General features: G+C 38.1%; 2 protein-coding genes across 4 annotated transcripts in view; one reads left to right on the top strand and one right to left on the bottom strand.

Annotated features, from left to right (window-relative positions):
• Nucleotides 1–27,948, top strand: part of RALGPS2 (Ral GEF with PH domain and SH3 binding motif 2) — a gene marked incomplete at both ends in the record, with an annotated part of 85,276 nt that overhangs the window by 20,885 nt on the left and 36,443 nt on the right. For all 3 annotated transcript variants that reach the window (XM_079535994.1, XM_079535993.1, XM_079535992.1), the window contains 3 exons: nt 5,000–5,089; nt 7,987–8,079; nt 11,223–11,349. In XM_079535994.1, the coding sequence (XP_079392120.1) occupies nt 5,000–5,089; nt 7,987–8,079; nt 11,223–11,349 (310 nt within the window). The remainder of the gene's footprint in view (nt 1–4,999; nt 5,090–7,986; nt 8,080–11,222; nt 11,350–27,948) is intronic.
• Nucleotides 17,201–25,865, bottom strand: ANGPTL1 (angiopoietin like 1; the record flags this gene model as incomplete). Its single annotated transcript, XM_079535392.1, has 4 exons — nt 17,201–17,388; nt 18,303–18,573; nt 20,348–20,541; nt 25,043–25,865. The coding sequence occupies 4 exons, from the start codon at nt 25,863–25,865 to the stop codon at nt 17,201–17,203; spliced, it is 1,476 nt and encodes a 491-aa protein (XP_079391518.1).

The following is a 27,948-nucleotide window of genomic DNA, read 5'->3' as shown; positions in this document are numbered from 1 at the left end:
TCCCTTTTTGCCCCTTTGGCTTGGCATCTGAAGGCCTCACCAGTAATGATGCAGTCAGGAAGGGGCTGAGATTTGCTTATGAACTCTGTCTTGTGGAAGGGAGCAGTCATCAGAAAAGCAATAAACATACAGACAGGTTGATGCAAGGAGAGGCTGCCTGTGGGTTTCTTCAGATATCCTTTGTGTAGACATTTTTTATGCTGCGTGCAAATAGAGCTGAAAATTTTCTAATCAGAAGCTTTAGGTTTATAGGTAAGCTTGACCCTATGTAAGTGCTTTCTGTACAGTCATAGAAGTCAGATGTGCAAGTCTGTCAGGTGAAGATGTCTTCACTAACAATTTTTGAGAGCCTTCTTAGTGTTTGAAGGTTTTCTTTTCTGTGGCCTCCAGCAGAGTTAATCATCTGAAAGTTTTTGTTATAATCACAGAGGGTGGTGAGGCACTGGAACAGGTTGCCCGAGGAGGTTGTGGATGCCCCATCCCTGGAGGCATTCAAGGCCAGGCTGGATGTGGCTCTGGGCAGCCTGGTCTGGTGGTTGGTGACCCTGCACATAGCAGGGGGTTGGAACCAGATGTTTGCTGTGATCCTTTTCAATCCAGGCCATTCTATGATTCTGTGATTTGTCCCTAACTTTCACTTCCCTTTTGGGTTTTGGCTGCATCAACTGCTTCCAAAGATTCTATCAGTCAGATGCCTGTTATTGATGTTTTTAACATCCAAAAGAAATACATTGTCAGTAATCTGAAGTTGTCTTTGGGGAATCCCTAAAATAAGAGTGCTCTGTATATATATATATATATATATACATATATATATAATATATATTATATATAAAAGATTCATACAAAATCTAAAGATTCATAAAAGAGCATCTTTGCCATGTCTTTGAGTTTTGTGGATAATAATAGATTTGGGACAGGCCAGTCTGGGGCTCTGCTGCTGAGCTAATCTTCCAGGGTCTCTCTTTAATCAGGTGGGTGGTAAGTACTTGAAGCCCTTGCCATTCACCAGTAAATCAGCTGGATCAAGGAAAGTAGCTTTTCTGTCTGTTTTTCACATTGTCAGCACTGTTGCATTCAAATGTTCCGGTTCTTGGTCTGTCTCTTTGACTACATATGAAGCCAGAAGATTTGGGGACATTTCTAGGCCTTCTTTCTCGTTTCTTTTTTTTTTTCTTGTTTGTTTCTCTTTAACGTCATTTGAAAAATTATTGATAGGTGACTCTTATCAGCCAGTTGGAGAAGCTACTTTGAAGGGTCAGAGAGTTGATAATAGAAGAAACAAGTCCAAGTACTTAGCGACTGCTTGTGAGGTGGATTAGTTTTCCTCCAGCCAATGTTTTGAGAAAGTGCAGCATGCAGCTTTGGTGGCCAAGGGACATACTATGTGCAGGAAGTTTACATCAGTCTTTATTCAGGCACCAAGGAAAAGTCATCAGTCTTACCTTCACGTGCTGGGACTGGAGAGGAGATCAAAAGGCTGCAAGTGTTGTTTCAGTTGCAGGTTGAAATTCTTCATGTTAGTACCTCAGTTTTTGGCTTACTGAGACAGTACTTGGGATAACTTTTGATGTGGTGTGGTTCAGAATGTGTCATTGTGGAGGAGTCATTCATTTCAATAGTACTGTTTATATTTAGATTTGCCATCTTTTGGAGAGCAGTGGAAAGCCAAGAATTCAAACAGCATAGGCAGTAGCAGCTGGAATAAGAAGACACAATGCAGCAAGTTTTTGTCTTCTTTGCCTGGTCTACCTTCTCTGTTCTTGTTCAGCTGAAAGCAGTTCCTGTTGGGCACCTGCCCTACTTGTGGGGTACAAATGTTTACAGCTAAAATACATTAAGTAAAATCATCCTAACTCTTGGCTTTACTGACCACAAATCCATTTCATCTCACCTTTAAATTCACCTCTTAAACTCTTAAGCTCACCTTTAAATTTCACCGAGCTTAAATATGCATCGTGCATCTGTCTTTTTCTTTTTCCCCCAACTTGCCAAAAGAGAGCCTTGAACAGCTCTCACATTGTAAGTAAAAAGAACATTAAATCAGTAACAGCTGCTTCACAGCAAATTGATCTGCTGATAGCATTTTGGAAACAGTAACAATTATGTGCAGTTGATTGCAGTCTACTGAGAATGAAGTAGTGTATTTCCAGCATTAGTTATGTGATAATTATATGTGGTGCCTGTAAAAACAGTTTGAGTTCACGGAAGAGAAGTCAGTGAATCATTTCATGCCAGGATCCTTTTATTCTGAAAGCATGTGTTGTGATGCAGTACTGCATAGATCTGCACATCTGCTATTAAGTTCCTTTTAAAAAAAAAAAAAAAAAAAAAAGAATGCAACTTCTCTACATAATTCTTTTAAAGCTGTGATCCCTGTCTATTGAAGCTTTCTTTCTGAAAGTTAGTTGTATCAAAATATACAACTGTTGTAATTGGTAAAAATGTGTCCGTGTACAAAATTGTCAAGTTTACCTACTTACTGAACCTTTGTTCTCTACTGAGCTTAAAAGAGCCAGTGTAGGTAGGCTGGTATTCCAGATATGGCAAGCAAAGGATGGTTTAAAATGCTTGAGCTGTTGTGATTTGAGGAAAAATGCATTCAGAAGTTGATTCTGTTTTTACATGATGGTGGTAACAGGGAAGAATGTTAATACACAAATATAAGTAAGGGTTTAAATGCTGTCTTGAGCTGATATCAAAGAGGTGGATACCCAAAAGCTGCGCGGAATCTAACTGTTGGGTGGGTGGACAGTGTGGGGGAAATAAGATGTGAATACAGTGAGAGGATTTTACAGCAAATAACCACAGTATTTTTGGAACTGTCCTTTGCTAATGTGAAGAAAGAACCTGAATAAAATATCAATGTGATTCTGTGTGGCTGATTTGAAACAAAAGGTTTTGTTTAAATTGTTTATTTTTCAATATTTGGAAAAATGAGGTGCCTTTATAAAGGCGCTATAGAATAGACCAGACAGAACCAATAGCAGTAGCAATGAAAGTGCATGAAGGAGGAAAGGAGGTGGTTGGAGTGGAAGTGGTCAGGAGTTTAGTTCTTCCCGCTGCTGACTCTCACTGAAGGCATTGGACAGCCCAAAGCGGAGGAGGAGGTTTGGAGTTGGTTTTGTTTGCTTTCTTTGTGAGTTCTTGGAAGCATTGAGACCCCAGTCTGGCTGGGACTGGGACAGAAACCAGATTTCATTGAATAAACAGGAGTACTTGTGTGGTACAGGGTCTGTGTCACTGTGAGACTGATGAACTTCCATAGACGTTTAGGCCAACGTGCCAAATGCTTTGTTTTTCTATTCTCATGAACATACTGAAGCATTGTTCCATGCTTTGAGCATGAGTTTCTTAATCTGGCCTACTGCAAACGATCTCTTATTTCACCCAACTCTGTTTTTCTGACCAAAGGCTCATAAGTTAGAGTGCACTGTCTCTATGGGATTCTTTGTGATGCAAAAACCGATGTTAAAACTTGAGATTTCTTTGTTCTTCAAAGGGAAAGCATCTCTGAAGAAACTTCTTGATCATTCAAGGGTGTAGTTTTACTCAAGTGTGTAACTACAGCAGCACATCACATTGAGGTCTAAATTATTTTGACAATACTTTGAAGTACTGTTGAATACTTCAGGAGAACTTAGATATTTTGTAGTAATGCTGTTTGCACAGAACCACATTTTACTTTCATGAGGGTAACAATCTCTCAGGAGACACTTTGGTGCATTTTTTTTTTTTTTTTATTGCTGTTGTTATTTTCTTTTTTTAAGGCAAAAAGAAAACTTGAGCTCTACAACTTCTTCCTTTCCTGGCTGATATGACCCTGAATAAACAGACCAAAGGGAAGCAATGATGTAGGATGCTTGTAGGGTTTTAGATTTTTTTTTTTTGGGTAGTTCTTCTGTTTCTTGTTCCAGACCTCGTGTTAGGACACCTCAGTTCTCATCAGATCAGACAAATTCAACTGGAGAAGTAGCTTTATTTTTTTATTTTTTGTGCTATTATTTTCATTTTTCAGTCCTTTTATGTGTAAAGATTTGGCATACTGTGCAGAGCTAAACAGGATAGATAGGATTTTTATTGTTATTCTTTTAAATTGAAATTTTGGCAGGAACTTGGGCATGAACACAATGTTAGTTTACAAGTAGTGGTTTAATATTAATTTTAAAAATCAGCAGCATGACAGATTGGCAGCTCCTTGCATAAGAGAGCATACATTTCTTCTGTAGTTTTGTAAATAGCAGTTATGCTGTATCTTGCTAATTTGTGAATTTTCTCCTAACCTGTATTGGGTGCCTGAATAAAAGCTGTGGTGTTTGCTACCTTTTGCTAATTCTTTCCAACTGTTTTACTGCATATCTGAAGAAATGTATTTTCTATCATTCCTCTTTGTGCTGAAGCATAAGAGGGTGGAGGATGAGAATGGAGGTGGGGGAGAGAAAAAGTTGGAAATGTTATCAAAACGTTTTCAAAGTGTAGCTTTTGTGAGGCAGGTGAGGGTTTGTGAATAAAAGCAGCTGGCATCCTTTGTGCTATACTGAACATAATGACAACTTTCGTAAGCCAACACTGTAGAACTTAACAAAGGAAACTAATAATATGCTTTGTATTAGCTGGGAATTGACTTAGCCATCAGTAAGATTAGGAATAATAAACTCCAGGTTGCAGCATAGGATTCTTCCTGTAAGTTCTAGTGTGCAGAGTCTCCAGTCTGAGTATGTTTCTTCAGTAGTGTTGAGAATTTGCCATTGTCAGTGAACTGTAAGATATCTGTGAGTTGAGTAGTGCAGTTTTGTAGTTGTGGAAAAAAAATAATCAGGTCTTTTATTAAAGTCTGTGTTATTGGTAGGCATAGGGTAGTGTAACTTTTTGAATTCTCTAAGTTTATTCATATGTTGTAGAAGGAACTTGAACACTGTGAGATGTATTGCCAGTGAAATGACAGAACTAAACGTGTAACATTGATGCTCTGTTTCAAAAGGCCTGTTTTCTTTTCCAGGTAAGCTTCTGGGTAGTCAGAGAGATTCTTCATGCACAAACCTTAAAAATAAGAGCTGAGGTTTTGAGCCACTATATTAAAACTGCAAAGGTAAGAAATTGAGGGGTGATGGTGGGGACTGTGGGATTCACCATAGTGAAGGATCTTGTAATTAGGTTGGTCAGTTCAGAAATACACATAGGTAAATATTTATCTGATACCCAGTTTAGCTGTGGTTTTATCTCCTGCCATGATTAGATGTTTGGCTTGTGTGTGTAACAAAGTTGTCAGAAATATCACAGACCAAAGTCCTGAAATAGAAGCCTTTGTCTGCCAAAAAAGAAAAAAAAAGAAAAAAGCCATCAAAAAAGGCTAAACTGAGGAAGCACAATGGTAACTTACTTGAAATATTGTTACTTAAATAGTTTACCAAATGTTTTCTAATGTTGAATAAACCCAAACATTATGTGTAGAGATGGGAACTGTCCAGTAGTGAACATAGTGCAGAACTCTTTTGGAAACAAAGCGGGACCAGGCCTGATAGGCTCTGCTTTGGCCACAGCACACTGGATATGTCTGATGGCGTCTACAGGAAGCAGTGTTTGCAGAAATGCTGCTGTTTCTGAGACAGAATTCTGGGCTTGAATATCTGAAGTCAGTTGAGCAACTTAACTGTGAGTTGTAAAATTAGAATCTAAAAAAAGACAGTAAATATTTGGGGGTGCTTTTATGTCTGTTAATTTACTTACTGTTTTGTCTTGACTGCTTACATATGGCTTCTAATATAAAGTTGCTGCAATTATTGCCATTTTCTGTTTACACCAATTTTATCAAAGCAGCGTGGTGCCAGAGATCCCATTAATTAACTTTTTAGAGAAGCTATAAATCCACTAGGCAGAACTTTTTTTGTGCTGACTACTGTCTGTCTGTTGTATAGCTGCCTGCCCTTTAAGGGTATCTCATTCTATAGATGCACAAACTAATTGGACTTAATAATTGCATTCTCCTGAAGTTCCCAGGCTATCCTGATTGGTTATGACATCTGTTTCAATGCTGGCAGCAGCTAGAAGACTCTTGTTTCATTTTAATCAGCCATGTTGTTGTTCTGCATCCTTCTTCAGGACAGCAGATTACCTTATTTGGGAGCCAGAGGGGGGAAAAAAGAGTGACCGCATGAGTGGTTGGACAAAGACAAGTAATGCTATTTAGTAGGAGTTAGGTATATGGAATCATCTGGGTTGGAGAAGAGCTTCAGAACCACAGAGTGCAACCATCTGCCTGATCCACCAAATCCCGCCACTGACCTGTGTCCTTTATTGCCGTGTCCACGCATCTGCCCTGGGGATCCTGTTCCAATGCTTGGCCACCCTCTCCTAATGTCCAGCTAAATCTCCTTGGCACAGCATCAGGCCATTTCTTCATGCTCTATTGCTTGCCACCTGAGAAAAGGGACCAACCCTTCTTCATTGCAGCCTCCTGTCAGGTAGTTGTAGAGAAAGAGATCTCCTCTCAGCCTCCTCTTCTCCAGACTAAGTAGCCCCAATTTCCTTAGCTGCTCCTGATGTGTTGTCTTTTCCAGTCCCTTCACCAACCTTATTGTTCTTGTCTACACATGCTCAAGGAACTCACTGTCTGAACTCAGTGTTTGAGGTACAGTCTTATCAAAACTTGAGATTCTGGACCTACTGGACTGCTTCTTCTGATACAAACCAGGATGCAGCTGACCTGCTTGGCTACCTGGACACGCTGCTGGCTCATGTTTAGCTGGCTGTTGACCGGCACCCCCAGAACTTTTCCTACCAGGAAACTTTACTGCCATTCCTCCCCAAGCCTGTCAAGGCTATACTACTGTAAGCTTAACTGAAACTGCATGTGATTCCCTGATCTAGATCACTGATAAACAAAGCAAGGCCCTAGATGCAAGCCCTGAAGAATGGCATTGGTAACCAGCTGCTGTTTCCCCACCTCACCCAACAAAACACTGATTGCCCTTTATACAAAATGCTGAAGAATCCATCAAAGAATGGATTAGGTGAGATAAGTGGTTTTTCAGTAGGTGTGGAAAGTCCCTGCTGGTCAGTAGACTTGCTAGAACCATGGAGTTCTGGACATCCAGACTCAAACTGCTACTAGAGTGACCTGATAATATGTATTAAATGTGGGATTCCTGAGTAATACCTACGACCTGTCCGTTCTCTGGCCCAGTGTTAAGCAGAGAGAGAATCATTTCCTGAGTTTCAAAGCCACAAGCTGGAAAACCACCCCATAGGATCACTTTCAGCCTCCCTAAAAAATGTGGTCTCTCATACTCAGAATCTGGTCAAGCCAATCTTTTCTAACAAAGCCTCATCTCACAAGTGACCTCCCACTCAAGAAAAATTAGGTAAGCTGAGTTTGAAGGAGGAAAAAGACTTAATTCACCACGTTTATAAAGGTTGCTCGTATTCTTGAATTACGAATCAGTTTCAGTTTTCATACTCCCCAAACTGCCTTTCAGTCAGAGAAGTACTCCAGGTACGTTTACCCTGCTTGACTTCATCCTGCTTCAAATTCTGTAGGTGTTCTGTTGCAGCCTCACTGTCTCCATAAATCTGTGGTGGAAAACGCACTTACAGCATTGAATGCTGCCGTGATTACATCATTCGCGTGGGCTGTCCTTTTTGGCATCTTCAGTTTGAAAATTCTCTCGAATGCTATGAATAGGAATGTGTTGGGTTTGAAAATTTCTGGCATTTCTGATGTATAGTATACGTTTTGGAACATATATTTTTGGCAGGGCTATATCTGGGCTATGCAACGGCCAGTATCTTCTAATCCAAGACTGTATAGAAGCAGTACTGGAAAATTAGAAAGTGCTGTGGAAGTTATTTGAGTGGTCAACAATTCGCTGTAATTAAATGTTCATTTTAAAACATGTGAGGTATCTTCAGTTAGATTGCAGCTTATTCTCTATTAGCTGTGGACAGTAATTGGAATGTTGGTCATTTATTGTATATTTTTGTTCTCAGAAACTGTACGAGCTGAACAATCTGCACGCTCTTATGGCAGTTGTGTCAGGCCTACAGAGTGCTCCTATCTTCAGACTGACTAAAACATGGGCGGTAAGTGAGCAGTGGGACATGGGAGTGGTACATGGGAGGGATTTTAGTGCATTCTTAGAAAAATACAGCATTCTCTAGCTTATTTTCAAGCTTGCAATAATTATTACAGATACTTCAATCTTCTTGTACTACATACTTAATGTTTCTACTGCATCTGAAGTCTATGGTTTCCTGTTGGATTTTTTTTTTTTTTTTTTTTTTTTTTTTTTTTCCATTCTAGGCCTATGCCTGGAAAGGCATAGAAATTCCTTTGAAAAATAGTTCCCTGCAGATTCTGCTAAATGCAGAGGCTTTTAATTTGGCTCGAAGCTATTTTGTATTTAGTTGCTGGAAAATTAAGAATGCCAAAGTGGGCCATATTTTAATCATTTAGGGGTTTATAATGATGGAATTTTTTTTTGCTGAGAACAGACGTCCAGAAATTAATGATGCAGTTTCCATAAAAAGATTTGTAGTTTCTCTTACTGATAGCTGAATCCAGCAATCTTCATCAGTTTTCCGGATGGTTTTCATAGTTACTGCAGCTGCTGTAGCCATTGTATTTCTTAGGTGGTCTTCTGTACAGTTATGTAAGAGGCATTCTTTGGAAATGTTTTTTTGGCATGTTTTCTAACTAGAATTAATAGTATTTTCATGTGGTTGCATCTTCATCAGTTACACATTTGTAGCAGCTTCTGCTCATTGATACCTCTGAGTTGAGTAAACCTTGTTTGATCCAACTATCCATTGGGTAGTTACCCAGTTGTACAAACAGATGCATTTTCAAGTGCAGTGAAAGTGATCAGATGGCTGAAATGCTTCTCTGCAGGGGATCTGTACAGATAAACCGCTAAAAAACAGGGAAACAAACTAAACTTTCTCTGTAGTCATACCTTACATATTGTGTATTACAAAATGTGTTTCTGTCATTCTGCCTCCTTCTTCACCCAAGGTAGGAAAATCTCAATTATAGTGTTGCTCAGCTGATGATTACCAAAAATTAATTTAAAGCACTCCTGCTAAAATACTCATCTACAATTCAGTGCACGATTTGCAAACGCGCAGTTCAGTAAGATGAATTTCTTCAAATCTCTCCAGGAAAACCTTAATGAAGCTAAGACTTCAGAATGTTCTTGAGGCAAACTTCTGCTTTTCTGGTTTTGTCATTGTGGTGCTTCACCCACTTTACTTAGCAGTGATGAGAAATGGATTTGTGTGCATGATTCAAAATTAATACATACTGTTTCTGTATTAGTATAAATTTGTTAGCTGCTGCCATGATTAAACCATCTGGATTCCTGATTTCTTTCCTACTTCATCCTTTACGCTTTTTGTGTTGTTGGGTTCTCTGTACTTGGGTAATGCATGAACTGGAGACCTGATGTGTATTGCACCATAAGCACAAGGGAATCTCTTATAGGCTTTACTTATTGTTAGAGATTGTTCAAAGAGCCTGAAATGATATATCAGACTTTGAGACTGTGCAGCTCTGTGTGTTTGTTTTCAGGAAGGTGCAGTAATTTAATTCAGGCTTGAATTTCCACTTGCCATACCTTCCAGTCAGAAGGAAGGTAGAAAGGCAGAAGAAAGACAGAAGGACTTCCAAGCATGATACGCAGACAAAATACATATTTTTTAAATATTATTGAAAGCAAGCACATCTAGGCTGACAAAAACAAAGCCATCTTTGAGGAGATAAAGTTAAAAAGATAAATGTAATGTCCCAGTGGCTGGGAGGAAGTCGTGACTCCTTACTGTTGCTTTTGCTGTTGTTTTTTCTTTTTGTCCTGCAATTGGCACGTCCTCATTGAAACGGCAGACATGAGTTACTGCTCATTAGAATATTGGAAGCAAAGCTAACAATGTAAGTTAATTGCTGGAATGTAAAAGACCAATGTGTCTTGGAAAATGAATTTCTCTTTAAAAGTGATTTTATTCTGAAAGACGCTGTTAAATTCACTAATGAAGATTAAGATGTAGGCAACGTAGGTAGAAAAAGCAGTTATTTCAGTAGAGAAATTGGAACTTGAAGGTTTATTTCAATTCCGTTGTGTCACATGAGTTGACCTTCATTTGAAAAAGAAAAGGGGATGAAAGAATTAAGTGTTCTGCACCTTGTAATTCTTGTGCTATTAAGGATCTTGTGAGGGGGAAAAAGTGATTGGGAGGCTGGGAAACCAAGCCTTCTGCCAAATGTAAACATCTTGCATCTTCCTTTAAATTTTGGCTCCAAGCTGAAATGAAGCCTTTAATGTGGCTTTGCAACAGTAGTGCAGTTAGATGTTTCAAAAAGACATTGTTTATTCCTCAGTTTTGCAAAGAGAGCTCAGTGTTCAGTTAATACTGTCAAAGGAATGTGTTGGGATGGGGGAGAGCATTGGAGGAGACTCAATGGCTTTGTTTGGTATTTTGAGTGGAGGTCACTGTAATACTGATAAGATCCAGTGAAGTTGCTAGCTGGTGAAACAATAAATACAGCCTGTACTCAAGTCTTCTGTTTGCTTTCTCTAGAGAAAAATGGATCAAATCTTTACACTCTTCCAGCGCATCAAGTATGTGGATGCTTATAGCTGCATTCATTTTATTATTTGTAGTTTGGTTAAGGATATTTATCAGGTTTTAATGATATGATTTTGCTCTTCAAAAGACTAATTTGTTAAAACAGTTTTCAATTCAAGAATAAAAACATTTTGGAATTTGGGTTTTTCTGAAACTGGATTAATGTAAAACTTGGTACTTCTGACAAGCAAACCTTAACTTTAAAGATCAATACAGTGAATAAACTGCGACTTTGAAATACTGCAAAAGTGGACAAGCGTGTGGAATGTTGTATTTTAGCTAGATTAGTCATTGGAAAACTTGTATTATTTCAGAAGGATCACCAGCACACCAAGGTTTACGTTTGATTATTTCTTTAGAAGGCTTATTTAAATTTGACCACTGAAATAGCACTTTTCTATATTTGTCCTTAAAGTATTTATCCATAAGGAGTAAATGCTGTAATTTTAAGCAATCATACTTCAAAACGAGTAACCAAAAAAGGGGGAGAGGGGGAAACAAAAGAATTAAAATAAAAAGCATGCATTTAAGGGTAAAAGTTTGAGCAGTCATAGCAATCCAACTTCATCTCAACTGATTCTGCCTTTTTTTTTTTTTTTTTTAAGTTACTGAGTCGGAAGGACAAAGCCACTTTTGAAAAGCTGGAGTATGTTATGAGTAAAGAAGATAATTACAAAAGGCTTAGAGATTACATCAGCAGCTTGAAGATGACTCCATGTATTCCCTATTTAGGTAAGCTGAAGTGTTTCAAATGGGAAACACTAATGAAAAACCTTTCTGCAGTGATTACACAAAAACTGAACAGTGTCGTTTAAACGTACGTGAAACTACTTCAATACTTCAGTAAAGAGTATGGAACCACTATGGTTTTGTGTATTCTGTATTTGGCAAGAAAAAGCTTCACCAGCTTCAGGAAGAAAGTTGCTATTAAACCTCACAAACACTTCAAGTTCTACATACAGGCTCAGTTTTCTAGTAAATGATTTTCCCATATGTTGTATAGGTACGCTGACTTCTGGAGAAGTGCTTAAACTGTTATGCTTGCTAGCATTCTTGAAGAGCTAAATATTTGAATGTTACAGTAATGCTGGGCTTTAATTTATGAGAAGCTTTAAATCAGCAGCCTCTGATAAATAAATGCAGGTTCTAAGGTTTGGAACATGCTAAAATCTGCAGCTATTGTTGCGTTCAGTTATATTAAGATGAAAAGTGTAACTGGATATTTACTACTGACTCACTTACGGGATAATTCAGTAACTGATATTCCTTTGTACCTGTGAGAGCTACATAAATGCTTAGTATTTGTTTTGGCTTCCAAGCTGATCTAGTGTCACTCAGTGTCTCAGCGTTTTATGTTGTTCATGGTGATTGTGTTGTTATAATGTAGCTTTTCTTTGGTACCGTAAGGTGTCAGTGGTTATACAAAATTCAGGAAATGTTTACTCATTTTTTTCCTTCTCCAGAAAAAAAAAAAAAAATTATACCCCTGTGGGTTTCAGGTGCTCTCGCACCTAAATTTAAGCTGATAGCTGTGTTTCACTAAAATGTAATCTCTTTGATTGATGCTACTTTTTAATATCATCTTTTACAAAACAACATTCTTTATGCTGTGATCAGCATATTCATCACGATATTGCATCATCTGCTTCATTGCTTGATGTGAGCCATGTTGCCATCAATTTTGTTTCTATCTAGAATACTTCTAAAGTGCATCATAGTTGCATTAAATTCATGCTCTGGACTCGAATAGGAAGAAACACTTTACTCTGCAGAAGTAGTAGTAGTTAATAAAAAGCAGTCCTATAGAATTTGTCATTCTGTCCTCATTTTTCATTTCCATTTTACATCTCTCCCAGAATATTGGTAATGGTTCATGTCTATAATGGAACCTTGAAATACTCAGCATAAGCCTGTTTTGTCTGTAGTGTGTGTGTGAGAATTGACAGCATGGTGCATGTCACACACTATCCAGTTTGTTAACAGAGCAATTAAAAGGGCCCACAAACGCCAAACAGAATGTAATGTAATTAAAAATAGCATTTTGTACTTTGCCCATTCATCTGCATGCTTATATATGATCTGCATATTGTTCTGAAGTGGAATTTCTAGCTTTCTAGAAGCTTTTTACCTTATATGCTGTGATTTATTAGATATGAAGCCAGGCTCAAATTGTTTCCTTGCCAATTACAGAGTCTCAAGCCAGCCTGCTTTTAGATTTTTTCCAAATCTCGTGATACTCTGTCCTGTGCCATTATGGTTTTCTAAAACCTACTTCTATGCAGAGAGTTATTTACACTCTGGTCTGTTTGTCAGGCATTTTTAACATACTGTCTTACTACCTGCCAGTCTATATTTAGAACATTGTTCTCCACATTTTTAGGGGATTTTTTAGGTTTTCTTCTGTTACAGATGGTTTCCTCTTCATACATGAGAAACTCTGTGTAACTTCTTGGTTCAGAGTAAGTTTTTGGCTTGACTTAATAATTTATCAAAGTAAATATTTTTTTAGGAAGAAGGGGAGCTTAGTGCTTTGCTATGACCAGCTGTAGTTAGAGGGTTTTGTGACCTGCTTTCCTGTGGTAGGAATTCTCAGTAATGACACAGAGTGTCCCCTGAGCCTATACTTCTCATAAGAAAAAGCAAATGCCCACCGATGCGCTGCTCTAAAATTAATGTGGTAAGATGTATACGTGTGGCCAAACAAACAAACAAACAAATTGCTTTGCAGCTACAGTTGTGATGAATCTGCATCCATCTTGCAAGGTCGACTGCGGAGTCCTAGTTTTCTCATTTGATCAGTTTTTCATCTCCAGAAACACTGGAGTAGATTTGCAGAGTATTATTTCTAACGTTTCTTTCCCAAGGAGTTTATACTGACCTGAGCCTGATATGGGACAGAAGAACCGAACTTGCTTTCTGTTTTAAGCTTCCCAGCTGCAAATTACAATTCCTGGAAGGATGGTTTTCTGCTTGTTACTTGTGATATCAGAATCAGATGCAGGCGTATTGCTGCTCCTTGTTCAAAATGTGTGCAGAAGTCTACCTAAATTGCAGTTCCGAAGATGGTATGTGCTGCGGAGGGGAGGAATCATAAGGTCCCTTCCTTCTGCAGAAAAGAAGGGGCTCCCTTCAGTGTTCATACAGCTGCTGAGGTTTCTGTTATCCTCTAAACTGCTCTTCAGAATAGTGCAGAGAATCAAATCTTCTATAGTAACTTCTGGAAATCCCTTCCAGGGCAGTGCTTGTCTTGGTGGTGAAGGGCACTGCTTGGAAGGCCATAGTGTAGTGAGCACATACAAGTATCTCAGCTGCGATTTCCAGGACTAATGTTTTACCCTGGAGAGTTCTAGGTTTGTCCATTCAACCAAATGTGGACGTTGGATGTCTTTCAGTTTTTTTTACTGTCTTTGTGTTATGGTTTAAAGCTTAACTGCTTTATTGTGTTGCCTTTGCAATCGAGGTGGTTTCTGAGCCACAGAAGTACGGATTGTTTTCTTACTGCTTACCACAGCTCACTGTGGACAAGACAAAAACATTCTTCCATACTTACCAAGAAAGCTTGTCAGTTCCTTGCAGCAACAAGAAATGTCTTGACTACAGAGATCTCGAATGTGCAAGTAAAAGCAGCACGTGGTCTCTGGGCTCCTAATCTGAATGTGAGAGTTAGAAGCTGTTCAAGGGCAATAAATGAGTGCAGTATGAAGTCCTCATTGTCTGGTCTGGGATGTGTTATCACTGCTGAATCACCTGACCCATTAGAGTAGTCAAAACAAATGGCAGCTGTGTCTACGATGTTATATTTTGCCTTGGAACAAATGCACTTTCTCAGGAGTCTTACAGAATTCTGAGAGATCTGAGGTTGTGCAATGAAACAAGTGAGCCATGTCATGAGAAGTGAGGTTTTTATTTAACTAAGCAGTACTACTGTGTGAAATACTTCCTTATAGCTGTCTTTTGGGATCTATATCCAGAAATGGGAAAACAGATTATTGAAGTGTTCATCTGCTGACCATTCAGCTACTTCAGTGGTGTTGCTTGCAAAGACACTTTGGAAACATTTTTGCAAACTGTTTCAGCCTTTAACAGTTTAAACATTTTCAAGGTCTGTTTGGTTATATTTGAAGTGGCCCTACAGGAATGGTGAAAGCTCTGTCCTTCTGGGACAGTGCTTCTCAATGTCTAGTGCAATAAGCTTGAGGGATGCTGCTACAACCTCTTTGGGAAACTGCTGCAGAAAAGTGAGAGACAAAGCGCAAAAACATAATCATTTACACTGCTTAGAACATTCAGCCCCAGAATTACTGATAGTATCATAAGCATTTGTAAGTAGAAGTTTGTTGTGAGATATAAACCAACTTGATAAAGAGGTGTTACATTCTCCCTCCTTGTAATCATAACCTGGCAACGTAAGAGGAGTTCTTTCCTCTTATGGCATTTGTGCAGTCAGAAGCTTTGAGGTAAATTTGTAGTAATGTTTAGTTGACTTCATTCTGTAGTTTTAAATTAAGGGAGGCTGTCTTAGGTGTCTAAGAAGATTTAATTTAAAGGCTGACTGCAAACTGATTTCACCAAGGGATTTCTGCAGAACACACCTTTCACTGACTGTGCTGAATAAACACATGCTGTTTTTGTAGCGGGCAGTAGATTCTTGTGGTAAAACAAGATCTCTTCCAAGCAGATGAAATCTGTAAGTTGAAGTAACTAAAGCTGACAGAAGTGTTCATTAAAGACCATTTCCCAGGTCATTTTCAGTTTTAAGACTTAACTGAATTACTTAACTGAATAGCTACCACAGAAAAAAGAGTAGACTATAGGTGGCTTGAATTTTAAGCATCTGCAATTGAAAAAGCATTTTGTAGAACACTCAATCAATGAGGTCTGTACAACGTCTGTAACAAACAAATACTCCTTACATGAAGTCCAATTTCAGAACTGCAATCTTAAATAACATCTGTTAATATTCTTGCAAGTCAGGAATGAAATATGCTGGAACTGATTCATTTTTTTCCTCTTTCCCCCACCCTCAGCTAAATATTGTTGAAACTCACTGACTTCGATCCCTGTCCAAAAAGATGAACTACAACCCTTGAAGCCATATATGACCTATTAAAATATAGAGGGAATGTGCTTTGAAACCAAAATGCTCTTTTCTCTCCTCTGAATTACAAACAATGTTTAGTAGAGATGTTGGTGTTGATTAATTTGGGTACAACCATAATGTTAAATTCTTGTTTTAGCTGTTACTGTTTCTTAGGCTAAGTGGAGCAAAGTTCTTTTAAAACATATGAAGTGCCAAAGAAATGTTTTGGTTGCATTTCAGACTCTGATAGCTTAAATGAGCATTTGGTTATGTCATGCTTGGGAAGTATGTTGTTTTGGTGCATTATCTTGTATCGCATTTGTTGAAGGTTGGGGAAGTATTTTCTAATGAACTTCTTAAATTACATATTAATCCCAGTGGAAGTCAGATATCCAGAAGGCAAAAACATTTAATATAGATAGAATTAGAGTAGTATACACATAGGGGAGGGGAAATATTTGTGTCATAAGAGCAATCCACTAGTTTTGGGTTCTCAGAGCTGATTCCTGATCTATGTCAGCAGGAAGCTATGTTGGTATGATAGAGGCTGACAGGTAGAAAACTTGTGTTACTCTTGTGAGACTTGGTTCTTCTCTAAACTAACACTTGTGAGTATCTGTTCAGACCTCATCACTCCTAATGGAAGCAGGGGAGAATCTCCACATGTAAAGTCCTGATTTTATTATCGGGACTTTTCCATTTTGCCATCTAAGTTCGAAGTATCAAAAGATGGTTTTAAGTAGGGTGAATGATTTGGTTGTCTTGAGTTTTTATCATCCACTTCATAGAACTGTTCTTTTTCTCTCTTTGTGTAAGTGTTGAGCAGAAGTTATGACCTGCAGATCTTAGGGAATTCCTACACCATTAAGAAATGTATGTTTAATTCACTTCATTTTGGAATAATTATTTGTAGCAAAATCTCCCTCTGTTGGAAAGCTAGCATGTCTTCAGTTTTTTAGGTAGCTTCTGGGCGTAAGTCTTAAACAGTAATGTGAAGTCAGATTTTCATTGCGAGTTATGCCAACATTTTTAAATAAATTGTTAAATAACTGGTTAATTTTCACATTAAAGCAAGACAATGTCATTTCACATATTTACATTTAAGGGTTGAACCGGTCTGAAGAAGCATAAGCATTTTAAGTGATAAGCTTGTATCTTTTCATTTATCTGGACGTCTTTCTTACCAACCTTAAAGGTTGTTTACATGAAGCATGTTGGGCTTGAACATAGATAAATACGCATCACAAATGTGAACATCTGTTTGTGTTGAATACATGTTTGAAAAACACTGTCTATTACAGTAGAAAAGGTTTCTTTAATTAAAAAAAAAAAAAAAAAAAAAAAAAGGCAAGGGGCAACTGGGGAGAAAGGAAAATAGTAGGCCTGCATTTTGCAGGGACAGATTGTGCAAAATAATGATTTGGAAGTAATATTTTATTTTTCTGTAACCCAAGCACTGATAAGTTTATACTTGATGGCTTGAGCACTGTGGGATTTTCCTCCTCAGTCTATAGGTCTGATCATCATTTGAACTGCTTTCAAGGAGTAGGAACCTCCCCGGTACTCAGCCCAAAATATTCCATCCTGGTATTTGCTCCTGTAGTGGCCTCCTCTGTACCACACCCCGTTGAGATTGGAGTGTGCACATGCGTTGTACCACCAGCCTCCCTTGTGGAAATGAGCACAGTTTCCTGTGGAACAGAGAAGTAGGTAAAGTCACTGTTAGTAGAGAAGAAATGCAGGAGATCAGTAAACACTTTCACATTCTGGCTGTTTCTCAGAGGGGATTTTCAGCGTCTTGTTGCAGTCATATCAGTTGCTGCTTCTACCTAAATTCTGCATTCTGTCTGGAGGGAGATAATTAACACGGTACTTAATGTGACTGCTGAAAACTAAGGAGATCAACTGTTCTCAGAATACTAGCAGTGCTTTTCAGTGAGCTAACGTTCAAAGAACTTGGGTTATGTGTTGTTTAGAAATACTTCTGTGGAAGTGATGTGAATTGATGCAGTCCCAAGCAGCACTCGGGTCCACGTTCCACAGATCGCTGCTTGCTAATTGTGCATTTACTCTGTGAGGCTTCTATGAGTTTGCAGAGTTTGTGTAGCTTTTTGGTTTTTGACAGCTGAGGAAAAAATAGAGACTAATTCTTAAGTGCAGTTCTACTATTACACTTCTCTGCTTCTTCTCTTAGCCCTAAGGTTTTAGAGAAAAAAGAAACAACACAGCCTTCTTTAAGGAGAATTAAATGAAGTGATCTGCCCGTTTCTCAAGTATAGTCATGTAACTAAGAGCCTGTTCACAGCTGCAGTTCCTTTGGTGCTATTCAGAACCTTCTGTTGATGGAGGTTGTATTTATGTGGCCTTGCTGTTCTGGGAGCTTACCTGGGAAGGTGTCCTGACTGCAAAGAATCACATGCGTGAGGTGAGGTTGTCATTGAGCTAAGTTACGAAATCAGTGCAATTTTTCTTGATCTATTTTAAATATCTTTTAGTTGAGTTATTCTATCAGAACTTGCATCGTTTTTCTTGTATTTTTTTCTTTAAGGATATCACTGCTGGGATCTACTGTGTTTGTTTTTCAAGTAGGTGGCAGTTGCCTTACCTGAATACATATCTCTGTCTCTGTCCAGTGTTGTGAATTGCTTTCCATTGTGCCATATCATGGAATCGCCTGCGTTTCCTTGGTATGTTCCTAAGCGTAGCCTGTAGAATTCATTTTCGGGCTCCAGACGGAAGCTGCTGTATTCTGCATAGACTTTCTTGTTGCTCCAGTCCTCTAATTCAATCAATAGTCTGTAATTATCCTGATTGGTAAGCATGTAAATATTTTCTAGTCCCAGCCAGTACTCTCCATCAATGTTTCCAAATCCTTTCTGTACAAAAGATAAGAAGGAGATGTTCACTCCAGTTTTTCTTGTTTGTCAGGCTTTTATCAGCAGGAGTTTTATAAACCAATGGAACTGGGGTACTGAACACTTTCAAGCTTCAGGATGGCTACTCAACACATGCATTTAAATGCTTTGTTTGCTGCCCTTGGCCATTTATTTACTGCTAGCTATTTATGAACTGCTAGCAGAATGACATAGTAGAGATTCATTAAGGATGGCAGAGTTGTCAGTTGCACTAATGGAGCTGTGCAGGTACACAAAAATAGAATGGGGGGCATCCTTGCTGTCAGCGGTGCAGCCTGCAGTTTATTTAAGTCAGCTGCATGCAGTAGTGTGCCTTTAAGTACTCGAGGTTTGGTAATAAGGATACTAAGAATACAATCTTCAGCCATTACAACTGAACATCTATTTAATTTGAATGGTGTATTGCTTGATTTCAGCTTCTCTCTTAACACATTGAAGCCTACTAAAATGAAAAATCACTTGGGAGCAAGCTTGATCAAGATTGGCCTTCTGTCAAATGCCAGTTATAGACTCATAATACACTTAATACACTCTTGTACACACATTACACTTTCTTAATACACACTTCCAATGTGTTATGTTAAAAATGCTTATGGCTTCTTTGTAAGATGATATAACTAACTGCCTTATGATATTTCGAGGTATGTGGGAAAAGCCCACCCACCATTCTCAGAAATAAAGACTGAACAACTGTTAAAGAGTAATGATTAAATTCTACAAGTGTAGTGAGGAAAGAAAAAAAAAAAAAAAGGAAAAAAAAAAAAGGTGAAAATGCTTCTAGTAATCTTGTCATTTCTTTGCGTAGGTGATGCTTTTGGTCCAATTGAGTTAAATGTCTGTTTTCTCTTAAATATAATGAAAGCCACAACTGAAGGTCTGTTTGAAGTAAGCACACAGGAAAGAGCTGCCCTGCATCTATGAAGTTAGAGCATGATTGTTTAAAAACAAAAAAAAAGAAACAAAAAACAAACAACAAAAAAAAAAACCAGCAGATTTTCACATTTTCTGCTGAGGATATAATTATTTCAAAGCAGTATGGTTTTTTTGGCCCAGGTGTATTGCCTGATACCATAATATAGCATAATATATCATAATACGCATGGTATCACAGTAAGAACATGTTTCCCTTCACAAGCCCTACATCTTGCAGAGATTTCTAATATAGTTCTAAAGGTGTGAGCATGATTTCTTTTAATTTATCACTAAGAACATTTTAAAGTTGAGGCTCTGATTCTACGACTCTTTTGGTATGCTTAAATGAATAATTTCACTGCCCAGAATTACTTATTCATAGAGGAGACAATTAAACTTTCTGAGTACTTACTGTAGTTGTGTGTTAATGGAAAGCATGTGTTCAGTTAGGTCCTTGTAATTAATGACTTCCCAGTCACTGTCTAGAGTAACATCTCTTCACAAATGTTGTGTTGTGCATTACAAACAGACAGTTTCAAACTGTGAGTCAATACAAAGTTAAGCAATGCATTCAATGAAATAAGACGTTCCTACTGAAATGCATCCATCTCTGAGGAGAGCCCCTCCTGCTTCTGTGCAGTTAATTTCCTTTCTAGCTTAAGTGACGCTCTATTTTCATCTCTTCAGTATTTACCACTCACGGGGAACATTTAGGATGAAGAATTGCATTGGGGATGTTAACACCTGGACTGCAGTAGATAACATAGATAGCTCAGTGTCACACCAAAATGAAGATGCTGATTTTCAGCATTCCGGAAGTTACCTTGTAACTGTCCCAGTTCCTGAAAAAGTTGACAGATCCATCTGTTCTCTTCTGAATAACTGCCCATCCTCCGGGATCTAAGCTGTTCTCACACCATAACTGCATTGGTTCGTTGCTGTTTTCGGGTTTGATCATATAAATGCCACTGTTGGAATACCCAGCATCTTTGGCATGTTGGCAGTCTTTGAACGGACCTTTATGGAGAGAAATTCTGTGAGAGTTCAAGGTTGGCTGTGCAGTGCATGCTGTTCCAAAATGTTTGGTTTTGCAGTGAAAGACTTGGAGATAATGGAAAGTCAGAAATTCAATTAAGGTAAAATTGCTATGAAAAACAGCATAAAAAGTTGCTTTGTATGTATACATATAAAGTATAAAAATAAATGCATCGCATTCTATTTTGAATAAAATAATAACTTTGCTGAACAGATAACACACTTCATTTAGCAGCATGTGATTTTTAACTGTCCTGGCAAGGATTTATTCCCTGACTCGTGGTGCTGAAGAAGTACGTTATAATTTGCATCAACTGTTTCCTCCTTTACTACTTATACCAAACTTAAATGGCAACTTATTTTGTCGCGTGCTCAATTGAAACTGGTCAGTTGAAAACAAAAGTGAAGAAAGCACGAAACACTCATACCAAAACAAAGCCTCCCACACTTGAACGCGCAGTCTTAGAGAGCTACTTAGTGCCAGAACATACAGATGTGGAATTTAGGGAAATAGAGTATCTTTACAGTGCATCACTTGTGTTTTTGTGTTCTTACCCCATCCAAGGAGCAGCCGGCTAAATAAATGTGAGTGGGAGTCTGTGTGAGTTTCATGTGCTGCCCATTTGTGCTACACGTGGAAGTGCTGCTCCGAGGGAGGAAATAGGCAAGTGGTGGCAGATGGGCTTTGAGCAGCTAATAGGGCACACATGTGTTTTCAGGTTCGTGATTCTAAAAAGTACTATTGACAGGGCTGCTTGGAAGCTCTATTTTGGGGCATAGGAATACAGACTTTATAAACCCTACTTACAGAAGTGCATGCAGTAATAAGCATGGAGCTTACATAACTCTAATCTTTGCTTTGTTTGCCTTTCATTTTTTGATAATATTTTAATTATGTCTGTTGATGTATCGTTACTTCAGTCAACTTGATTAGAGACCAACTATTTAGTAAAGCAAAGCAGGCTGTGCTCTGATGGCTAGTAAGTGGAGGATGCTTTAAAGGCATTTAAAAGCTCAAACTCAGTAAATCTGGAAATAAATGACCTACTGCTTTCCATTTTTTTTTATTTTTTTTTTTAATTTTTTTCCTCAAATCTGTTTGGAAGATCAGAAAAAATACTCGTCAGTCACAGAAGAGGCTAATGTGAAAAGAGGCATGAAAGATGGCTGTTGAGGTTCCTTAATTAAAAGCAGAGGTTGAGTGAAAGTGACCTTCATTGCAGACAAAGTTTCCAAGGCAAAAGCAAATTGAAAAGATTTTTTTTTAAATATATTCTTTAGGTATTACTTGCCTGTTACATAAGTCTATAATTAGCAAGAAATCTGTAGAACATTTCATATTAATTAGCATGCAGAAAGTTTGTGTATCTGGAGAAGGTGACTTGCAGCTTCGGGTTGCAGCAGTGCCTGCCCACACTCAGCTGTACTGCTGTGCATACTGTAGGTCAATATCTAATGTTTTGTCATTCTTTTAGTGCTTGTTTTATTATTATGTTACAAGTATTATTATGTCATTACACATATTATGTTTAGGAAAGAAACACAGTAGCTTTGCTATGAGTGTTTTTTCCCTTGTTCACAGTTAAAATTTCCATGTAGATAGTGTACACTGCAACTTCTTTATGCATCTCCTAGGCTAGGTTTGATGTCGTTTCCTTTCCTTGAACTGCCTGGAGTAAAACTGGGCTCTGTATAACTGGACAGAGAGGTCACTCTACAAGTATTCTTGTGAAGCAGTTACTGTATTAGAAGAAGTGTAAACAGAAGTAGGTTTTTAATAATATTAAACATTGAAAATAGCTCAATTAGACCTGCCATGTATTATTTCCTTTAATTTCCTCTTGAGGAGAAATGAGGGGTCCATTTTTGCATGAGCGAACTGTGCAGATGTTTGGAGTGATTTTAAGGGATTTAGCTTTCATGGCAGACAAATTGTACTAGCCAAAGCCATTGAACTTCAACTGGCATTAAGACCATAGGATGTAATTTATCTGCTTTTTGATGCTCAGATTTGTCTGTGTCCATACTGTGAATTAGTCTTGTAGTAGAGTTGACAAACTCTGCTTTTAGCATTAGGAAAAGTATCAAATCCCATGACTTCAGGTGCATAGTCTCAATTTTTTCTTTTTTTTTTTTTTTCTTTTTTTTTTTTTTGAGGAGTAAAACTTGTTACATCCAATTTGATTTTAAATTCCTGGTCTAAGAAGAGATCCATTCCTTGTTCAGTGCAAATGCTGAGATTCTGAAATAGTGAAAGATTCTCCACAGTGTTTACCATAGTGTTGGTATGGGTGCAGGGTTTCTTAATCAAAAAAAGCTGTACCTTTGAAATCCTGTTGCTTTTAAGTTTAGTTAAAAATGTATTACCTGTGTAAGGAATAGAAATCTATGATTATGTGATACGTATGGGCAGGAAAGGACCTCTGGAGATCATCTAATCCAACTCCTCTGTGTGTTCTGTAACAGTCTCTGTTTACTAAGCTGTTGGGGCAAACTGACACAACTTTTTAGTGGTTTTAAGTAGTTTTAAGTTAGAACGTGATGGATCTGTTAGTATTTTACTTCTGAAATGTTTTAGACACGTGATTTAGTACATTCCGTATTCTGTTGTCTTCTCTTGAACTGATGACATAGAAATAATGCTTATTTAAGCTTCACACAGAGGACTATGATCAGTAGTAAAGGAAAATCCCCAAATAAAGCAGGGTATATACTTAAGTTACATTATTAACTGAGATGTATTAGCAGTAAAGTGGGTTGTGCATGTGGAATTTTTAAGTACCTGTTCAATTTGTAGCTGCTTTTGTGCTTTAACACAAATGCAGGACGATTTGGGGATGTTGGCTGTTATCGCAAGCACTGAGATAACTGTGACAACTGAAATTCGTGGGAAATTCTTCCTCAATTTCTAGAGCAATGTTAATGCAAATTGAAGAACTGTTCTGAAAGTAAGCTGGGCCTGCTGTTCCCCCAGAGTTTCTGAGTTTAGCTCCCCGCTAGTAATTGAAAATGCACATTTGACATTTTCATAACTTGTTGCGTGCAGCTGTTTCTTTGAATAAGTTAATTTTCCTAAGATTTTGTGCTTTGTGCTCCTTTGTAAAAATGGATTTAAATTGTGGACTTCTAGGAATTAATGGGCCAGTGAAAACTAGTAGATAATTTAATTTGCCTCATTTCACATGTACAGCAGGTATGTAATGAGAGAAAATGATACATCTAAAAAAACATGCAACCTTGAAGCATAGGTTTTCTGGGAAACAGGAAATGGCTGTTTTTTGGAATTATACTTCTGCTGTGTGACTGGATGTTAATGCTTTTATATTAGCTGTTCCCTTTGTGTCATGATGTGTGACTTAAATTTTCATGGCATCTGGCATTTGAGTTGGGCTCATGCCTGAATGTTCTACAGATCTGAATAGAAGTAGTCATTCTTTACATCAGCAGCTAGTTGTTTGTGTTGCTGTGGGATAATCACAAATAAATGCCTTCAACTTAAGAACCAAGCTGAATTTCCAACTGTAACTAAAGGCAACTTAGGGGTGAATAGAAGGCTAACTATTCCTGCTGTGCAAGCTAAAGAAGCCGAAAGCAAGAGTTAACGTGGATGTCTATGAAAAACATGAGTTGTGTTTTCTGAATCCTTAATTTTTTTTACTGTAATTCTGAAAAAGATTTAATAGAGTTTTAATTGAATTCAGGGCGTCTCAGTAGTAGTAAATTTTCTTGTCAGTAGTTCTGTTTGTAGTGAAAAATGTATTTATGTAATAGTCTAAGGAATGTAACATGAAGATGTGATAAAGTCCCCTGCATGTATTTTCATAATATTTGTGATTTAACTTGACATCCTACTAACATCAGATTGTTGTGAACCTAGTTACTCACTTACAATTTTCAAAGTTGAGTGCATCTGATTAGACCCAGCCTTCCTTTATTTGCCTTCTCAAACTTGTTTCACTCTCAAGTATTTCATCCACACCTTTAGTCGTTGTCCGTTGTGTGGTGCTCATCTTACAGCAGATCAGAACTTAAGGGCTAAAATTCTTCCAACAGGAATAACTTCTGGCAAGTTCTGTACGTATAGCTCTAAAGGACATCTACTTAAAATTATTTTCTTTACTTAGGGTGAATTAGCTTGTCTCGTGTTCACTGTTACTAGTTAGTGTAACATGTAGTCATTAAGAATCTTCAGAGAAAGAGCAATAGATACTAGAAAGCATATGCTGAAAATGAATTTTCACTCCCATAAGTAAAACCCAGCTGGAGGTGCCAGCCCCTGCACTTTGTGACTCAAAGGTGTTATTTCACAGATTGCAATTTTCAGCCATAGTTGCAAAAGATGCATTTTTTGAAACAGCCAATGTTCAGAAATTCAATCTGGAAGAAGGGTTAGTATAGAAGGTACCTCTAATTCTTCATTTTAGTCTTATAATCAGGACAGTTTCCTTCTGAGGAATTAGACAAATAGCAATAGTTCACTCACCTTCGTTAATTAAAGCCAGCGGTGGTACTCTGAAGGGACTCTTTGTAGGAGAAGTAGCCGGATCAGGTGGCGGCCTTACATCCCTGTCTCTGGGGTACCCTGGGTCTCTCTGTATCTCATTGCCTCCCAGGAGAACAGGAGTGTATGGCTGACTGTTGGGAATGTGCTGCGGCACTACTTGGACGAGCGGTGGGGACCCATGGGTGTCCTGTCGTGAGAAGATTCTCAAGCACTGCTCTTCCAACAGGGAGATGATCACAGACTGGTTATTTACAAGGTCAGTCAGTGCTGCGTATTTTACTTCAAGCTCCTTGTATTTTGTTGCCATCTTCAACATTTCTGTTGTTACGTTGAGGACTTTATTTTCCAATTGGGAAAGTTCAAGTGAGTTATCGCGCTTTCGGATTATCTCATGCAAGAGTTGCATGTAGAGTTGAGTGACCCGAGAGTTCATGTTGCGGCTTTCTTTCCTCAGCAACTTTACTTCGTTCACAATGTTTCCATCCACGTCTACCACCAACTGCAAGATGTCAATCTCGCGTTTTTGCTTGGACAGCACATCCTTCAAGTTCTCTATGTCCATTCTTGTGACTTCATCTTTTCTGTTACCAGTACCTGGTTCGTTATTCACACAGATTGGCCCTGTGATTTTTTGTTCTGGGACCAAGAAGGTGTAACCACATTTCTTCCCTTCCTCTCCACCATCTGTGGAACGAGGATGCCTCCGTTGGGATGTTTTATTGAGGGTTGATGGTTCTGTACAGCGCCCGATAGACAACAGTAGGAACAACAGCATACCCAAAGTCCATTTCAGTATCTTCATTTTGGAGGAAGTGTGATGACTTAGAAGAGACTGTTGAACAGATAGAACATAATTAATTAGAGCCATAACTAAGGCTCTAATGCTTAAACTAACTAAACTGATGGGTTTTGTTGTGCCTATGTGCCTGTAGACAAGCGCTTGGAGTCTTTTGGTTGCAGTTAGATTCTGTTAGGTTAGTTTCAAAGCATATAGTCGCCTACTCACTCTAAAGCACAAACTTATCGATCGTACCAAGTTGCCTGCGGTATATTTGCATGGAAGGGAAGCTGGGAGGCGGTGGTTTTAATTTTTCCAAAACTAGTTGAAAAGATTTGAATTCGGATCACACAAACCTTTCTGCCACTTTCTTGGGTTTGTATTAGTATCTATTAGTATCTATAGATACCTCCTGTTAAATAGTATATGCATACGTATCCATTCATATGCCCATGCGTTTTTCAAGTTTGTAGACACATAGACATGGTAGACTTGAAAAATACATTTATGCATCCACTTTGGGCAACGGTGTTAGGTAGGATGTGAGTCAAACAGTTGTCTTAATGTTGATGAGAATTACATATTTAATTAATTTCAAATCTGTGAAGAAAGCCTATCATGTGATGTGCTCTCAACTTGTATATCTCTGCTTAACTGACTTTACTGTTAACTCACTACTGTCACGTATATCTTTGAGGATGTATTTATCCCAGTAACATTAAAGTGTCAGGTATTTTGCCAATTTAAATATCATACTGAACTGTGTCATTCACATATTAAGAAAATAATCTGCTCTTTTTAAATCTGTGTAAATAACTACAATGCTGTGATGAAAATACAAGAATACTTGTAGAAATACATGTTTTGTTTACTTTGTTTTTAAAGATTTGAGATAATTAACAAAGGTAGCACAAAAGTCAGGAGAAAACCTCATTTCTCATGTTTAATTTGACTTGTCAAGCAGATTGCTCTTCTCTCTCATCTCAGCTGCTGACCTGGCTTTCGTTTGCAGTCTACTGTGAGCAGCTGTACAAGGCCTTGTGCAGTGGCCTTTGCATGGTTACAGGCTGGAGTCAAGTAAACCCAGAGAAAGTTAGTAATTTTCATGCGGTTCCTGCCAAACTCAGATGTAAGTGCATTTGGCAGTCCTGCAGCAGTTTCCCTGAAGGCAAAGCAGGCTAATACTGCTTCCTTTACCTTCAGCTTTACAAGTGATGACTTTTATACCAGGTCAATTCTCCCTGTTCTCTTACTGACTTTAATACTATTGCTGCACACTCCATCTTTGCAGCTTCAGAGTAAATGCATCAAGTTTTTATTTTTTGATTTAACTGTGAGCAGTGAATGCAAACTTCAGAACATGCTCTGTGCAATCGGGAATTACATCTAGGATCCTCAATCAAATGGTCCACAGTTCCTTTACAAGTTCTGCTCTGAGGGGGAAGAAAGCATTTGCCTTTATCACATTGTGGAGTAAGAAATGAGAGAACATTTAAAATCTTGAGAATTTTATAATTAGAGAGTTTATAATTAGATCTTTTCTATATATTTCGCTCTTATTTTGATTATGAACTACTGGTAAATATGTATATATATTTCGAAGACAGAACTCAGTTTATAGTTTTAGTGTGTCTGTGCTGAAGGAATACGTTCTGTTAAAGATATATAGGGGAAAGTATAGTTTTTCTCTGGGACTAATTGTGTATTTTCCTTTGTCAAATTCAGGCTTCAGTAATGACTCAAGTGGTGCTCAGAGTTTGAAGTTCATTAGTTTAAATTTTCACATGAATCGCGGTGATGACGTGGGAAACAAAACTGTGTGTGGTGTTGAACTGGAGAAGGATGAGCTAAATTAATAGTCTGAAGTTGGAAACCTCTGTTGTGTCCCTTAAATTGTTTTTCAGTTGTTCTTCAGTATTTTCAGTTGAAGGAAAAGTGACTTTATGGTGCACTGTATGTAACTGTAATTAAATTTCAGTATATTACTTTTTTTTTTTAATAGCAGCTACTTCATAGCCCAACAAGGTGAAGAACATCTTAGTCCCTGGCAGTTATTTTAAGACCTGTACAGTTACTTAAGTAATCAGTGGCTGGGAGAGGAAAAGCA

The sequence above is a fragment of the Tetrao urogallus genome (genome assembly GCF_951394365.1).
Source record: "Tetrao urogallus genome assembly, chromosome: 5".
In the NCBI taxonomy this organism is placed as follows: Eukaryota; Metazoa; Chordata; class Aves; order Galliformes; family Phasianidae; genus Tetrao; species Tetrao urogallus.
This window is presented reverse-complemented; position numbering and strand designations above follow the sequence as displayed.